Raw genomic sequence first — 19,335 nt, forward strand, 5'->3', positions numbered from 1 at the left:
CATTTTATTTTTTTAACAAATTTATTGTTGCATTTGCAGATTTGCATTGATCATAATTTTGGGCTAAATGTCCTGAGATCCATACCTCAATCTTTTAAATAGCACAATTTTATGCTTCATATAAAACTTCCCGAGGCGGGGGACGTTGGTAACTCTGTTACAAATTCTTGTTTTAAAGAGAATAGCATTGCATTTCATCGCAAATCATCAAATGTACAAAAAATTTCATACAAAAAAAAGTTGTGCTAGGGCAATTTTTCAATCAATTTAACATGTGTATTATTCTAACTAAAATTCACACATAAACCCTAAAAATTGTAAATGTTACTGTGACACTGAAATTATTTTATGTTTCGCTATGTCAATCTACATCTACCTATAATCCCTCTTTGAAAATGTAAGATATAATGATACTTTTTCAGTTTAAGATCTTCATACAAGTCAATGAGAAATAATGCAATCTTTGCAAAACGTTTCATGCTCCATTGATACATGAATGCTGTTTTTTATGCCCCCGGGCATATAGTTATTGAACAGTCTGTCAGTCCGTCCGTATGAGGTTAACCTAGAAAGGCAAGTTGGATTTTTCTTAAGATCTATGTGTACCAATGGCTTCTTAGATTACACACTTACTAATCAATACAAAGTACATGATCTGGGGAAGTAACATTACTCTGGCTTTCATATTTACTAAGTTATTGCCCTTTTCAGCACTTAGAAAATGAATAATGGTTAACCTAAAACGGCAAGTTGGAAATATCTTAAGTTCTATCTATACTAATGGCTTTATAATTTCCACACTTATCAATACAAAGCAAATGATATTGCCAAGTTATATAACTGTGTCATCCATATTTCCCAGTTATTTCCCTTTTTTCACTTTGAAAATAGGGCCTTGCCTGGTTAACATATTTCAGCAAGTTGGATTTATCTTAAATTTCTCCTAATTGCTTAATTTCTTTATTGATATTTTTCATTTTTAGTAGGTGGATACCTTTGATGGTCATCTAATTTTTTTGAGAAAGCGGCCCCTATGGTCAAGGTCATTGGTTTAAAAAATAAATATAAACATTTTTGCTCATACAGCCTTTATTTTTTAGTTGATGTCTTAGTTTAATACAAACATGCCAAGGGAGGTCCTCCTTCTTTGGGTGTAGTAAGGGGTCAAGGTCAATGTTACCAATGTCAATGTCACCAATGTTAAAAATAGATTTTTTCAGGTGTATTAACCTTATTCTATAGACAGATGTTATTTATAATTGATAGAAACATAAAATTTGATGGAGTTAGTGGTCAAGTTGGGTCAAGGTCACCAGTGCTTAAAATAGATTTTTACACATTTGCTCATACAGCCCTTTTTTAAGTGACAGAATATATTTTATAATTTGGTAGGGAAGATAACTTGCATGGTATTCATCCTTTTTGAATTGGGGTAAGGATCAGTGGGCGTCAAGGTCACTTGTGCTAAAAATGGATTTTTACAAATTTTTTCGCCCATACAGCTTTTATTTATTGACAGATGTATTTCATATTTTGGTAGGAAGATAAAACTTGCATGGTATTCTTCTTTTGGATGGAGTAAGGTGTCAGTTTGGGTCAAGGGTCACCAGTGCTAAAAATAGATTTTTACACTTTTGCCCATTACAGCCTTTATTTATTGACAGTATTCTGACATATGTATTTTTATATTTGGTAGGAAGATAACTTACATGGTGTTCTTTCCTTTGGATAAGAGTTAGGGGTCAGTTTTGGTCAAGGTCAAACCAGTGCTCAAAATAGATTTTTACATTTTGCCCCATACAGCCTTTATTTAATGACAGATGTATTTCATATTTGGTAGGAAGATAACTTGCATGAAGTTGAATATTTTTCAAACTTCACAAGTCAGAGCAATTATTTTGGCAACTTATATTTTTTCACAACTACAAAATGCAATGACTTTGTCAAGCTATATAACTTGTGTTTACAATTTTTTGGCAATTTTTCTGTCCATAACTGAGTGAATGGGTAAACATTTTTTGAAATATTGCTACTGACAAGAATCTGAGCCGGGGGGGGCATTTGTGTTTAACAAACACATTCTTGTTTTTACTTATACCATTATAATAGTACATTGAACTATTCAAATCATTCATATCATTAATTTTATATATACCAAAATTATATCTGGTAATTTATTAGTCACATTAGTGACAACAGTTTTGCAAAAACACCGGTATCATCTTTTGTCTAAGATACTGAATGACCTGGTCACATGAAACAGTGGACAGAACATTCTGTTCTCTGGCGTAATGTCAGTTGGCTGTAACTTTGTAATTTAGGCGTGGATTGTCTTCATACTTGGACACAACAATCCTTTAGAAAAGAACTTGAAGTAACTTAACTAAAGTGACCGTGACCTTCACTTGTCAATTACCTTGAAGTTCAAGTTGTTGAAAATTGCTTAATTTTTGCTATAATTGGCTAGAACTTTGTTATTTATGAACGAAATATCTTCATACATCAGCACACTACCCTAAGGACAATATCTTAAAGAAGATCAATCTCAATTTGACCTTGACTCATAAATCACTTTTACCTTGAAGGTCAAATTATTGTGATTTCAGTTTTTTGTTGGCCCTGCTTGCAGTGAGCTCGACTTTGTTGTCACTTTTAGCGTATAATTCAGTGTATGTGCCTCCAGATTTGTCCGGTCTAAAACTTGCTCATTCCTTCAAGGATCACAAAATAAATTGGTACAAATGTTCACCATGATGGGGTGGTTTGCTGCACACAAAACCAATGTCTGCCACTCAAAATTCAACATCACACCTGGGGTCAGAGCAAAAACCCGTGTCCGGAGTGTAACTTCCATATGCATGGAATTTTGAAATAACTAAAAATAACTACGTTCTCCATAACATGGCTGAGTGGCCTGCAAAAATTTAGGTGTCTGTTTTCAAGGTCAACATAGGGTTCAAAGGTCCAATAACAGTAAAAAGTTCATTTGCGCGTATTATTTCTATATACATGAATGAATTTTAATATAACTTGGCACAAATATTCTCCATGTTGAGTTATCTCCCGCAAAATGAAGGTCAAGGTCACCAGAGGTCAAATAATTCAGGTGATTCTGGTTCAGGTCAAGGGGTTATAGGTCTAATATCAAAATAAATTCTTTTGTATTACTTAAATATACATGGATGGATTTTAATATAACTTAGCACAAACGTTTTCCATGTTTAGATGCAAAATGAAGGTAAAGGTCACAAGAGGTCAAATGAAATTTTTAAAATTTGTTGGCACTGTATCTTGCTGGCGTTTTGACATATGCTAAGTGGACAGAGGTTTTTTTTTTAAATTGTTAAGCCCACTTGTGGTGAGGTTGGCTTGGTCACCACTTTTTGGGATTTGGTGTATGTACGTCTGTCAGTCCATGAATACATCTAGATTTGTCTATCTATATTTTGCTCATTCTTTGAAGGATTACAGAGTTTAATACAAATGTTCACCATGATTGGGTGGTGTGTCACACGCAAACCCAGGTCCACTGTTCAAAGGTCAAGGTCACACTTGGGGGGAGGGTCGGCACAAAACCTGTGTGCGGAGCATATCTTCTACATGCATGGCAGGTTTTGTCCATAGTGAGGCAGAGTGTAGTGCGAAAAATTCAGGGGTTTGGCAAAGGTCAGGACAAATAACATTAAAACATTAATTTGTGAGCATAACTTCTAACATGTGTGGATTTTAATATTACTTAGAACAAATGTTCTCATTGGCAAGTTGAGTTGTCTTGGGCTAAATGAAGTTCAATTGGTCAAAGGTCAAATAAAAATATCAAAATTTGGTTATCTGCACTGTATCTTGCAATTGCTTTGAAGTATTATGCTTGGTAGAGGATTTTTGTCAAACCTGCTTGCTTTGATCTTGACATAATTGTCTAAATGGCTGTTTAGTGTTTCTGTGTGAGTGCATGCATGCCATAACTTCTTTGTGCATAGAGGAATTTTCAAATAAAATGAAATGAGTTTTTTCAGCACAAATGATCATCATGAGACTTCTTTTCATGCACATGAACCAGGTTACTGGGTCAAGGTCTGCTAAGATTATGCAATGTCAAGATTTTGCCTTGGTATAAAGAGAATGTGTTGGGCACATTTCACTATGTATACATCTTTCTCTTCGATCTGAAGCTTATAGGTTCAGGTTTGATTTAAGACAAGTGGGCTCAACATTCTGCCTGTGGGCGATTCTTGTTTGTTAGAGTTGACTATGACTTTAAGTAATTAATGAATTGTCTTTATACATGGGCAGGGCATAACAATCCTTGGGACAGAACATTATAGATGACTGAATTGAACGTTATCTTAATTTGACCTTGACACACTGTCAAATTAGTGAATTTTATTATAATTGGCCATAACTTTTTTATAGATGATTTACACATGCACAAAAGTACTTTTATAATAAATCTGGTATGTTAAGTAATTCAAATATTACTTTCACCCGTAAATGGCATTGACTATCAAATTAAGAAATTAGAAATTAAGCGTCATAACTTTTTTTACTTACAGATTTGATTTATGCTGGGATTAAAGAACTCCAATATTGAATTATTTGCTTTTAACCTTGACCTGTATTTGTCCTTGACCGTTAAGGTCAAATTATTGAAATTTGCTGAGATTGTCATAACTTTGTTATTTATTAACAGATTTGATTTATACTTGGACAAATGAACACATATGACAAATCCAACATGTTGAATTGTTCTGATATGGCTTAAAACCTTTAATTGACCCTTACAGTCAAAGTCAAATTATTGAAGTTGCTTTAATTGTCATAAGTTTGATATTTATTTACTGATTTAATTAAGTTTGATATTTATTTAATGATTTAATTAATTCTTGGACAAGTAAACACTTTTTTGAAAACAAAATTGATATGATGATCTATTCAAATTTGACCTTTGAATGACCTTGACTATATATGAGCCGCGTCATGACAAAACCAATGTAATGGGTTTGCGACCAGCATGGATCCAGACCAGCCTGCGCATCCGCACAGTCTGATCAGGATCAATGCTGTTCGCTTAGAAACCCTATAACAAGTAGAGGAACTGATAGCTAACAGCATGGATCGTGATCAGACTGCCCCTAAAATTGAAAGAGAAATGTAGAATAATTTGTTGATCTATGTTAGATTATCAAATTTATGTTTTAGGCCTTTGTACCCTCCATTGGAGCTCCTTTAAGACAATGTAGCGATCAAGAAAATTGTAAGGTTTTGTTGGGTTTTTTTTTTCGAGACGTGCATTTTTTTATTCAGCAGGAGATAAATTCAATGAATAATTTCTATCCATGTATTATAATGCAAAACAGACTGAACAGATTACAAAATTGCCTTTAATTTGAGATAGTAACTTAAATGGGTTTATGCATGCATACATATGATCTATAGTATACTGAAAGTAATCTGTTGATATTTTATTTGAAAATTGTAAAAAGAAAAACCATTAAATGCTCAAGGTTGTAACAAGTTTGAAAATTAAATTACATATTTTATCAATTATTGCAGCAGGTGGTTTGGATGATTTAATTTATAGTTCTTTTTTATATTGTTGATATGTTTTTGAATAAGGTTTGGTATGCCCCCCCCCCCCCCCCCCCCCACCCCCTGAAAAAAAAAAACATCAAATTATTGAGGAATGTGAAAAGTTTTTAAGATTTTTTAAAGATTGATGAAATTAAAGAGAAAAAATTCATTTCAGATGGACTCTCATTAGTCCCCTAATTTTATAAGCTGTTTCACTTATTTCGTAGTGAAATATTTTCTGTAAAAAAAGTTTTAAAAAATTAGTTGTTTTATTGACTGTTAACAATATGTTCAGTGTACAAAAGAAGTGTATTAATTATCACTTGGAAGTGAATGGCTAGCTTTATGATTGACTCATTAAGTAAAAAGAAGTGGCGTGTGTTGGACATAGTGTTAAAACACACCCCATTTCCATTTCTCAACTTCTGCATGCATGATGGGATTTCAAAGTAAATTGGCACACATAATTATAAATTGTATATTAATGTGAAATAATGATACATTGTAACTGATTACAAAGATTTTTTTATTACTAACAATAACAGCTGTGAAATGTAATATTTATTAAAATTTGTTGAACAACAAGGATCAGATTATATAAATGTATTGTCATTGAATCATCAATCAACATTTATGGCTTTCTGTTTACATGATTTTACATGAACTACAACCTGGTCTATATCTCATATATCACATTTTTTTGCAATAGATATAACTGTCATAAAACATTGACATTTTGATCATGGTAATTTAGATTTGATGATCAGAAGTAGCAAATAAAATCTTATAATTATTAGCTCGACTTTTTTTTTTAAAGTAGTTGTATTGTTGCCGTTGCCATTCACAAACTTGTACCTGGATCATAACTATTTTAGGTGTACTGTCTTCATACTCGGCCACAACAACCTTTGGGACAAGACCTTTCAGTAGACCACACTAACCTTGACCTTCATCCATAAATTACCTTGAACTTCAAGGTCAAAAGTCCAAATTTTGCTTGTTCTTGCTATTATTGGCTGTAACTTTGTTATTTATGAATGGATTGTCTTCAAACTTGAACATAATAATCTTCAATGATAGCCCTTAAAAATAATCAGACATACTATGACCTTCACTCATAAATGACCTTGACTTTGAAGGTCAAATTATTGAAATTTTCATTATTTTTTTTGGTTATTTGCTGTAACTTTGGTTTTTTTAATGGATTGTCTTCAAACTTGAATATAATAATCTTCAATGATAGCCCTTTACAATAAGTAGACAAACCTTGACCTTCTTAACTTTGAAGGTCAAATTATTGAAGTTTTCATTTTATGGGGCTATTATTGGTTGTAACTTTGTTATTTTTTAATGGATTGTCTTCAAACTTGAACATAAAAATCTTCAAGATATAAAAATAAACAGACATACGAGTACCTTGACGTTTTTTCTTTTTTTACTTCTGTAATACATATGGAAATGATTCAAAATTAATTAATGTGACAAGACAGACCGGTTAAATTTATAGAAAGGATACGTTAAGTTTTGTTCAAACATTTCTTTATTTGCTTTTAGAAAATGTAAAAAGTCGAGCATTGCCCCTGCGCCGGCGGTGGCTCTTGTTATTAATGTTGTGACTCTACACCAGGCATAAACTGCCAATTGATTTATTACTGAGCATGGGTTATCATTAACCTTTATGTGACACAGCAAAATTATAATGTTGGGATTTTTACCTGCTGTTTTATTTTAAAAGTTATATCCTACTATTATAAATGAATGCGATTCCATCAAGTTAGTATAATATGGAACGCCATAGCTGCCTCATGTTATTACATTTCTTTTTATCTTGCCCAGAAAGCGTCGTATTATGTCAAATATTAGCGTTGTAATGCCATTGTAATTTGTTGACTTGTCTAAACATTGCCTTTTTATGCGTAACATTAGTCTTATCTCTTTAAAATGTGATGTTGACTTGTGTTAACATTGTTTAATTATTTCAAACAGTATTTTGACAATCATGTCAAAATGTCGTTTTGGCTTGTCTGAAATGTGTCATATTATGTCAACTAGTCGCGCTATTTGGTCAAATTGTGGAGCTGTTTTGTCAAAAGACTGTCTCATCATTTGAAACAGTAGTGTTCTCTTGTCGAAATGTGGTGTTGACTTGTTAAAGCACAGCTTTATTTTATCAAACTGCCGTGTTATTTTGTCAAAATACGGTGTTTAAGTGCCTTAACATTGTCTCATTTTGTAAAACAACTGTGTTAATATGCCAACGTACACTACTGAATTGTCTTTTCATATCAAATATTCGAATTATCTTGCCGAAATGGGGTGTTGACTGGGCTAAATCATGCCTTATTATGATAAACTGTATGCTAGTTTGTCAAAAAGCGGTTTAAACTCAGTCTTATAAAGTCAAAAAATTGCGATATCTTTTCAAAATAAGGCAATGACTTGTCCAAACTCTTTCTTATGATGTAAAACAGAAGTGTTATATTGTCGAAGTTTGATGTTTTCTTGTAAAACACAGAAACAGTCTTATGATGTCTGATAATCGTGTAAATTTGTTCAAATTGAGTTCTGTCTTGAGAAAGCGCTGTCTGATTTTGCTTTACTGTCCCGTTATCTTCTTTGCTCTATCTGTTCACGCTCCGCGCGGGCACTGGTCACGTGATACTAAATTTTGGCAACATCGCATCTGGACAGGATAACACGGTTATCTGACATAATGAAAGGGTATTTAGACATGTGTACGTCATAAACTGACAAGTCAACGCCGCTGTATTACATAATGATACTGTGTTTCAACAAGTAAACACCACAGTTGAAAAGGAAACATGATACTTCGCCATAAAAGGACGATGTTTAGTAAAATTAATACCGAACCTTGACCAAATAAAATAACACTTTGACAAAACGATAGTAATTTTAGATAAGTCATCACCAAGTTTCGACAAGATGATATGACTATTTTACATAATAAGACAAATATAGACAAGTTGAATCTGCATTTGGACACAATAACATGACAGTTTGAAAAATTAAAATAGCGTTTTAACAGTTCATTACCATAATTTGAAAAGATACCACCATTATTTTACATAATAAGACGGTGTTTAGGCCAATTAACATAAAGTTTGGATAAAATAGCATGGCGATCTAAGAAAATAAGGAAGTGTTTAGACATGTCAATACCATCTTTCGACAAGTCAACAATACTGTTTGACATAATAAAATAACGTTATACAAACAAACAAAATTTATTTGCAAGTCAACATTATTATTTCACGTAATAAGTATATTTTTAGACAGGATAACAACAGTTTTAGACAAGAAAGCATTGTGTTTTGGTACAATAAGACAGAATAACACCACCTCATAGAAAGCAACATAAGTTTGACAAAACAGGACAGAACTCAGCCAGGTCAATTAAACGGTTGAACACTACTAGCCGACATAATAAGACATGAGTTTGACAAGTTGACACCAAGTTCCGACAAGATAACACTACTGTTTCACATAATAAGACAATTTCTAGACGAATTAAAACCACAGTTGGACAAGACAGCATGCTATTTTGACATAAAAGACATTCTTTAAGCAAGATAACACCGAATTTGAACACAATGACATGGCAGTCTGACAAAATGTGACGGTGTTTAGACAAGTCAATACCACATATGGAGAAGACAGAAGGACAGTCTAACATAAAACAACAGTGTCATAACATACCATGATCACATTTGGACAAGATGACACCAACTTTTAACAAGATAACACTACTGTTTCACGTGATAAGACAATTTCAATGCAATTCAACACCACATTTAAACAAGACTGTGTTCAGACATATTGAAACTCAATTCGAAAAGATGGCGTGCATGTTAGACATGTTAAGACTTCCATTCGGGATGTTAACACCGGATTTGCACATAATAATATGACGTTTTGAAATAATAAGACAGTGTTAAGACAAGTCAGCACTACGATTTGACAAGATAAAATGAATATTTGACCTAATAAGACTACGTAAAGACAGGTTCTCATAAAACTTTGGCTAGCCAACACTTCTTTTATACATAATAAGACGCTTTTAGGAAAAATAAAACGAAATGTCACAACATGAGGCAGTTATGGCGTTCCATAGTATAAGATTGGGCGATCCTTATGTAATGTTAGTAGTACGTATTTACACAATTAAATTGGTCGCTCTTCCGCGCCTGACCAATTTAATTTTGTGAATAGTTCTAATTAACTCCTATATTCAGATCCTACATATAAGTATCATGAATCTTATTTAAAATGTGATACTGTAGTTCTACATATTCAATTATGATGAAGCAAATAGTTGTTCGTATAGCATAAATTTATTTTTAAAAAAACCCAAAGCATTCGAAGAAGGGAAGGCATTTTTCACTTATTGTTCGAATCCGTTTGTATCCGAACGTTCGTTTTATTCGGGGGAAATCTCATAATCATTAAACAAATTTCAGAGACTTAATATTAATCATTTATGTCTAACGTACATAATGAGGAAGGTATATATTTTCCCCTGCCGGTCTCCCTATTTACCGACAATAATCCGTAGAAGAAGTTGAAATGGAAAAATAATTTACAGTTGTATTTCAGATATTCATCAAAATAAAGTCATTACTTGCAATACATATTACATGAAAAGCCCGCCTAATTTATTACGGACTTTAGTTCTTTAGATATCTATACCGAAAAGAAGTCCATCTCTGTTTCACATCGTCAAGAACTCCGTCGTTTTTGTAATATTACTGTTATTTAGAGTATTATATTAAAGTGTTAAAATTATATTTTTGTTTATTATAATTAAGTTGTAATTTCCCCAATTATAAGATAAAGGTTATGTTAAAGATGTAAATATTAAGTTTAACCAAGAAAACACACATGAATGATAATATTTTCCTGCTCATACTGAGGTAACATTATGTCTGCACTGCTGGGAATGAACCATTGAGAATAATGTTACATACAATGTATTTCACAACTTTCAACATTTTACATACTCATTTCACTTATAGTCCTTCGCTTCTTTCTTTCTATGGTACTCTGTCGCTTTCCGACGAAGAACTTGAGGGCGCTATGTAGCAGAAGATTGAGAGACTCTGGTTCCCGCTCGTAAGCATGCATTATAGGAACCATGGCAACTGCATACATAAGCAATGAACTATTTGGAATGTGCTTGATGATTCCATGCTCCTTTGCCCAAAGATATATAGCATATAATGTATGTGGAATGAGAAAAAGAGAAAGCTCTCTTCTCCTGTTTTCTCTCTCAAAAAGAACACCGAGTCCAGCGATAAAGCCAGCCATTGTTGGTATCCATGGAGACAGCGGCGGTTTCCGGAACTGGAAGTTGCGCAGTATACATATTCCGTATTTGGCCAACATCACCATGGTAGCAAGAAACGCAGTAGAAAACACGATATTTTTCAGAAGTGAAATTAAAACCCTTTTAGGTCTGAAATAAATTGGAAAGGTTGAAAAAATCGTAGCATACATCTACCCTAGAATTTCATATTTATTCTTAAACATTAAAATCATGCACCAGTCAATTGAAACCACACCCTCTGGAGGAGGGGGATACTGACTTACTGATTATCAGAATTCCGCACAGCAGAGAAATTTCTGCCTTATCTTTCGCAATTCAAGTAGGTCATAAGCCCTGCTGTTTTGAGGTCAAAACAAAATCATCCCGTTTTGTTCCGGTAGTACGGGGTACAGATGAAAGGTTAAAAACGGATTTTTTCCAGGTATGAGGTTAAAACTGATTGGTGCATAAGTCATATTTGAAGCATTAAATCTATTGCTTACATTATCCAAGTTAACTGTATATTTGCATAAAATTGCATTAGAAATAATCGATCAGCTGGTAGGAAATTTATTATACTGCTTGATTTGAACGTGAACAACTTTTTCCATCAGTAAAGAGCCAGACCATCCTTCACGTCTGTAAAATCTGACCAGCTCAATATACTGTTGGTAGTTCAATTTTGATATCTTTTAATAGGTTAAAAGTTTATGGCATACTACCTTTTTATAAGCCGTTTGTGGTTGAAGAAAATTATTGGCGCCATGTGAATCGGCAAATACAGCTTCGCAAATGGGGGTAAACTTTGGAGAAAGTCCTTGAATGCATGGTATGTGCAACTCTGTTCATGCAGACCGGCTTCTGCGCATGTCAAAAAATGAGCTCCTGGTTCCCTAAATAGAATTTTGAGTTTTTGATCACTATAGTCACGTGACCACTTTAATACTGAACGGTAATACCCTGTAAACAAATATTGTGGTTTCAAAGCAGTGCAATAGACGAGGAACGATGTGCACGAACAGAACAAAGCCGTTTCGCTATATGGAACTGCTGGCACAATACCACGTTTTACGAGCGTTGTTATCATGGCACCAATTGCACGTGCAATGGCAAAGAGACAATATATGCGTCTTCTCGTGTGATCTTCTACAATCATTGACAGACCTGCAATTCCACCGGCAATGGCGCTGTTAAAGTCATCCTGAAATTTTAAAATCTGAAGTAAGCATTCTAGTACATTATCATAATTGTACATCCGCATATTTGAAGGTTGAAAAGGGTAATCTTTTATCATCTTCGCTACATTTGAACAACGAGAAAAACATTAAAATCGCTTATTTTTTTATAGCCATGTTCCGTGTCGTTGGCTTAAACGTGCAATGACCGTGTTTTCCTAGTTTGTTTCTAGTTATTTTAACCCTAACTTATTTAAGGTTAAACCAACTGGATGAAATCTAAAATAAACAGCATGCTAAGATATTAAGATATCCTGAGACTAACAATCTATGCTCTTCGTGTTTTGCACAATTATGTTTGCAACCATTTCAATGTGTGGTTTATTCTTATTGTTCTTATTGCTATTTGTTTGTTTGTTTTCTTGTCATATTACATGCACCATTATATCATATGTATAGCAATGAACATATTGTACATGTATGTTAATGCTGCTGAATAAACTCTTGAACTCTTGTGCAAGCTTTCCACTGACACCGAGACCTAGTTATGTAAGAATTAAATTGTAACTGAAATGATTACTTGCATTTATCAATGGTGAATAATGAGGGCAAACTCGCACGTCTGTTATGACTAGACCTTTCGATATATCCCCAACATAAGCAAGTTGTTTTCTACGGTGTTACGTGAGGGCCATCGTTTATAAATAAATAAAGTAAAAATGGAAAGCGAATACACGAAAAAACGAGGACGAAAACGCGGAAGTACGAGGATTAAAACTCGAATGTATGAGTAACAAAGACACGAAACAACGAAAGTACGAGGACGAAAATGCAAATATACGAGGACGAAGACGCAATGACGAGAACGCGAGAAATTTAGTCGATATTTATCTACTTCAAAGTTTTCGTCCTCGTATTTCCGTATCTTTGTGCTCTTATTTTCGCATTTTCGTTCTCGTACTTTCTTTGCTTCGTGTTTTCGCGTTTTCGTCTTTGTACTTTCGAGTTTTCAATCTCGTACTTTCGCGTTTTCGAACTCGTATTTTCGTGTTTTTGAGTTTTTGCTTTCCAGTTTACTTTTTATCAGGCGATGGCTCTAACCCCAGCAAACATTCCCATATCGGGCCGATATCGGCTACATGTCGGAATATGTACGGCACACTGTTGTTTTTACTGCTGGTGTAACACACTTACCCGTCGTCCTCTATAATGTTCTAGTAGCTCTACGACGAGGTCGTAGATACTTGGGAAAAGGCCGAGGAAAGCTGCGAACTTAAAACTGTCTTTTGCAAGAAACTCCGCTCGGATCTTCGGTAAGCTGTGAAAGAAAACACAATAAACAACAACAAAACCTGAAAATCAACAATAATTGTACAGAGAACAATGAATAACAATGAACAATAACAATAGGTGGTGTTTTTTTTAGGTTACCCGCAAGATCACGACCGTAAGCCACTATGAATGTACAACTTCCGCAAGGAACTGATGTTTCTTCTGTACATACCAGAGCAGAGGTACAGTGCAAATGACCGTAGAAAGGATCTCGTTATAAATATTAACGGAAGTGACCCGCAGTGTCTGAGAATTGAACCCGGGTCGCTAGAGGTCCAACTCATTCGTGCCGTCTTTATAATTGCTGTTCGCTACTTGGTTAGTACTTATTTTTAATTTTCCTAGATGTGATTAATGAATTTTCCAGTTTTAAAGATGGAAAAGTTCATTTTCTTAAGAGTAATCTGGGACATACAATACTTTGTCCCAGGAATAATGACATTCAGCGTGGTAAATGTTATAAAAATATTTTCCTTCCAAAATAATCAAATGCAGCCATATTTAACTCCTGACTAAGCAGGTATATAGTATAGTTGTGCCAAATGGAAATTTGAATAGTTATGCTTAATATTTGAACACATATACATTGAGCAATAGACAATATATAACCGATGCTTCAGAGACAATGTAAAAATATTTCATTATTCTGGCCTTGAATTGTATGACTGCACATATTTGGCAAAGTGAAAAATTAGCTGTATGAATTTGCATATTTTGCAATTCAATACATTCTGTTTTAAAACGTATATACGCACAATTCATTTTTAATGTCACACACACAGGGAATGCACCTTTAGTACGCAACATGCTAAAATGCATAAATTCTGATGAAATGTTATAAAAAAAGTTATGCGCAGACGGCAATTAAAAGCTTTACACTATTTGATACGCTTAAATAAACAATTCTATATCTACTTAAGTACAAATGTATGTTATTAGAGAAATATTGCCTGCTTTGTACATAATATTATAACAACGGCCTTATTATGTACTTTAAGTGTTTTATAAAACTATTTTGAAGACCACATGTAATGGAGCCAATCAAAAGATTGTGTGCATTTTAACTTCTGTGTTATTTACAATGTAAAAAAGAAGCTTAGTTGGTATGTGCTTGATTTGTTCATGCAATTTGAAAAATGTAAAAAACAAAACAAAAAACAACAACAAAAAACAACAACAAAAATAAACGATGAGTCCTAGTTTTGTCGTTTGGTTTTTTACTTTACTGTATAAGATACCTTAAGAACTGACAGATGTTCTGTAAATTAAGATTCTTGTTAAAGGGACTCCACTGAGGTTCAAATTCGAAAAACATAAAATTTTAATTTCTTACATAAAAATTTCTTACGGGGACACTTAAACCAGAAAGATATACAAAAAAATAATTTAAAAAATATACTCAGAAATAAATCGAAAATCGTGTATGTATGATATTCTTAGCCCGATTTGAGTGATATGCGTTACAACGCTTTTCAACTTGTGTCATTTGCCACAATTAGAATAATTATTTTTGAAAACCGGATTGAGCGAATGACCTGAAATTTTCCACACAATTGGTTTATTTCTTTAGACCTACACCAAATAGGACATTAATCTCGAAAATTTATTTTCAGTCCCGTGATGTCAAAAACCCCAGTGTCCATTTAATAATCATCTTTCGTTGTTGTTTTTTTTCCAAATTAAATTGACCGTCGGATTGACACTAGGACAAGTTGCAAGCTTAGCCACTGAGTGTACTTGTTTATAAAATTATCGGGGCTTGCCTTTAAAGGTCCTTTTGACAGTGCTTAGATATAAGAGGGTTTATTATGTAAGGGAAATGACCTTCACCTTATATGCTGCATATCCAATCTCAACATAACAGCAAAACACCTTATGCAGAGCTTACCTAATGTTTAAATTCTTCACATTCAGCATGGACCTAAGCAGAAAATGCCCCGTAAGTACGTGAAAACATTGATGTTACTTATATATAACATGAGCAATGAGGATAAAGCTTGGGGGGAAAACATCATATTTTATTTATCATTTGATGTATGCCATGATCCATATAAAACAAAGTTAACTATTTTATTTTTTGTGTAAATGCACATAATCAATGTCTGGTTAGTGAGTGCGAAACAATTACATTCTAAAGCATATATGACTATCTATCATATTAACGTATCATTTAAGACCGACTAGTTAATGACCCCGGTATAACATGTAAATACATTATTCATGTTATCAGCTATGCATATAAATTATTAGGAGAATCTTCTATATTTGCTGATATAATGTGATTTATACATACACGAGATCAAAGCACTGAAGGCACTGGTGCTGTTAATTCAGATGTCAAATACATGTTCGTTCGATTTATAATTGTTTTACATAAATTATGAAAATAACATTTGTAAGAAATGTAAATATCATACGTATCTATGTATAATCAATTTTAATTATTTTGTCACGTTTTATAATTTTGCTAATGCTACTGCTGTGCTACCGCTACTGCCAATTTCACGTTTTATAATTTTGCTATTGCTACTGCCAATTTCATGTTTTATAATTTTGCTTCTGCTACTGCTGTGCTACTGCTATTGCCAATTTCACGTTTTATAATTTTGCTACTGCTGTGCTACTGCTACTGCCAATTTCACGTTTTATAACTTTTTGCTACTGCTGTGCTACTGCTACTGCAGAATTTCACGTTTTATAATTTTGCTACTGCTACTGCTGTGCTACTGCTACTGCAAATTTCACGTTTTATAATTTTGCTAATGCTACTGCTGTGCTACTGCTACTGTCAATTTCATTCACGTTTTATAATTTATTATTGCTACTGCTACTGCCAATTTTACGTTTTATAACTTGACTACTGCTACTGCTGTACAACTGCTACTGCCAAATTCACGTTTTATAATTTTGCTACTGCCACTGCTGTGCTACTGCTACTGCCAATTTCACGTTTTATAATTTTGCTACTGCTGTGCTACTGCTACTGCCAATTTCTTGTTTTTAACGTTGCTACTGCTACTGCTGTGCTACTGCTACTGCCAATTTAACGTTTTTATTTGTTTGGGTCGTCAGACCAAACAAATAATGGTAGCGAAATTTCAGAGTCTAATGCTGTTAATTGCAAATGCCGAATGTAGTCCACTTTTTTGAAGCGGTTACTTCCCTTTTGTATGTACACTAACGCCGAAAAATTCAGGGGAGATCACTGCGTAAAGGTGGTCAAAGACAGGCGCATTTATTTTCAAGCAAAATAACCGAATGGTCGAAGATTTCTAATATTGTTTAATTGTATTTTCTGATCGAAAATAAGTAAATACAAAGCGGATATTCAATCTCTGACAAAGAAGTTTACGACAAACCTAACAACAAGTAGTTCTCACAACAGCTTAAAACTAGCGATGTAAAAGAAAGAAATATTTTTATTTTGTTACAAGTATCCAACAAATTACAACGCATTCAAAGTTTAAAAATAGAGTTGGCTTATAGAATTGTCAATAAATGCACAATCACAAATTACGCGGATGAATATGATTTTATCAATGAAAATACTATTTTTAGCGATGTCGATTACCGAATACTACACAAACCGAGTAGTGGAATATATAGATTCTACATGTCGGACTGTTTGGGCGAGAAGATTTTCGCTAAATTATTTACTTAAATTTTAAACAACAGGTTTATCCTGAACAAAATACCTCGAAATTAATAAGGATTTTAATTCAAACCCGAAAATGCAATGGAAGTTCTAAATTTAGAATGACTTGATGTTATTCAAACATTGTTAGTATAACTTTTCCGTGGTGCAGGGGTAACGCGCTCGCTTCGTGAGTGAGTGGTCTCGAGTTCAAATCCCAGTCCAGGAAACTTTTTTTAAGTGTCCGTGTTTAGGAAGTAGCCCTGATATGCAAGAATAAAGTGTGGCTGTCGTAAAAAATGAACATAAATGATTTTTTGATGCAACTCTAGTTATGCATTATTCCGTATGTATCAAACTCTGGTGCCTTGCAAAATGAATTATAATACATAAAAATAAACTAATACAGGAAAATGCATACAGATATACAATACGATTTAGATTGCAAAGACCAGAAAATACCACATAACTTGCAACCCTTTGATTCTTTATAAATATACATGCTTATAGAAAGCTCCAGGATTATTTACATCTGTGTTAAACAACAGTTAAAGTCGTTACAAGCCCTAATTTAGAATAATATGGGTTTCTTTAGGCCGTTCACATATAAATTCACCGTGGCTGAAGGGTTTTCGGGCTCGCTTAGAAAGCGAAAGGTCTGGAGTTCAAATCCCAGTAAAGGTAACTCATTTATTTTTCAAATTGTTTAAGTCAAATAAACATTGGATTGAATATCAGTGTTGCAATTAGTCTTATAGCCAATTTACTACAATTAAAACGCTGAAAAAGAAAGCATTGGTGGCACTATACATATAATCTCACAACCTGCACCTTTCTTACATTCTGAGACCCAAACAAATTCAGCGCCTTCTGTGCTTTGATATAATTTTGCTACCGCTACTGCTCACTGCTCACTCCTAACTTCCTACCGGTATTACCTTAGTAATCAATTTTTGGTCGCATACACAATGCTATAAGTGTTTTACGTTTACAATAACACCGGTTATCAAATTATACATTGCCTAGTGCGAACGGACGACAGCCCTCCCAACTCCCCTCTTAATTCTTTTTTTTTTCAAAATATTATTTGTGGCAGGATTGTTAATTGTAATTTATAAATTCCAAAAACACTGTAAAATTATGATACCACCATTCCATTTGAAATTGAAAGACGTCTGTTACATGTGAAAATATTCTTTAATTTAATATGTTTCCGTGCAAAAATAACCGTTGTTGTTACTGAGATAACATAAAAATGTTCCCTATGATATTTGTAAATCTGTATAATAATTACATTGATTAAATACATTTTCAAGACAGCAATGGCAAATAGCTATGAAGGAGGTGTGGGGGGGATCCGAAAATAAACTATTCTAGGTTAACATGTTACACCTATTGTTTAATGTACCAAATCTTCCTTTTGGCATGTGATTGATATTAAAACAACCTTGATAAGATATACTCTCGTTTTTGGACAGACAGACAGACAGACAGACAGACAGACAGACAGACAATTTGAATCTATCAGATTACTAATCGTTTTTGTGTTTTATGAACAATTGCTGCTTTTGAAAGTAAAATTAATCTTTATCACCTTTCCCGGAACGGATTCCTCATTAATGACGTCACGATCTTTATACCAGTGTATACCCCTAACCCGGATCCAAAACCTTTCAGGAAACGCACCATGAACTGTCTAGCCCTCATGATTGCCATTTCTGACAACCTTAAATTATCTTCGTCATCAAAATCATTATCATCCTCGTCGTCGTTGCTATGGGAACGTTCTTCTTCAATTGGGTGTAATGATGACATTTGGTTATATATTTTACGTCAACAAATGGAGATTAAAGTGCTAATCCTATGTATATATCAATAATCGTATGTGACACAATTTCCAATCAGCAAATATTCATACATACAGGCGTTATACAATATATTTTATAAGATCAAACTCCGAGATCACATAGAATTAGTAGAACTGTTGTGCTTAAGTGCCAATTAAATTTTTGCTCTCATTTCATTCATTCCCACATAACAATACATATACAAATGTTCTCAATAATATTTGATGATATATTATCTATATACATGTATATAAATGATGATACAATGTTTACTGTACATGTACAACAATCATTTGACAACTAATGATAACACTTCATAACGGGTACTAACGTTTGTTTATATGAGATAAAAGTTGTAAAGTACATGTACATGAGGAGTCATACACAGTTATCATAACCTGTATATTTTAAACTTTACAAATACAGACTTTCTTTAACTTCCCAGTCAGCTAC

The 19,335-nt window shown here is 33.6% G+C and overlaps 1 protein-coding gene across 1 annotated transcript; it reads right to left on the reverse strand.

Annotated features, from left to right (window-relative positions):
* Positions 1 to 10,488: 10,488 nt before the first annotated feature.
* On the reverse strand, positions 10,489 to 19,105 carry LOC132759246 (uncharacterized). The gene is made up of 4 exons (XM_060750987.1): positions 18,630 to 19,105; positions 13,264 to 13,387; positions 11,617 to 12,095; positions 10,489 to 11,044 (listed from the first exon to the last, which is right to left on the reverse strand). The coding sequence occupies exons 1-4, from the start codon at positions 18,848 to 18,850 to the stop codon at positions 10,582 to 10,584; spliced, it is 1,287 nt and encodes a 428-aa protein (XP_060606970.1). The 5' UTR covers positions 18,851 to 19,105; the 3' UTR covers positions 10,489 to 10,581.
* Between the last annotated feature and the right edge of the window lie 230 nt (positions 19,106 to 19,335).

This window comes from Ruditapes philippinarum, unplaced genomic scaffold (genome assembly GCF_026571515.1).
Source record: "Ruditapes philippinarum isolate M1 unplaced genomic scaffold, ASM2657151v2 ctg865_1_1_1_1, whole genome shotgun sequence".
NCBI lineage: Eukaryota > Metazoa > Mollusca > Bivalvia > Venerida > Veneridae > Ruditapes > Ruditapes philippinarum.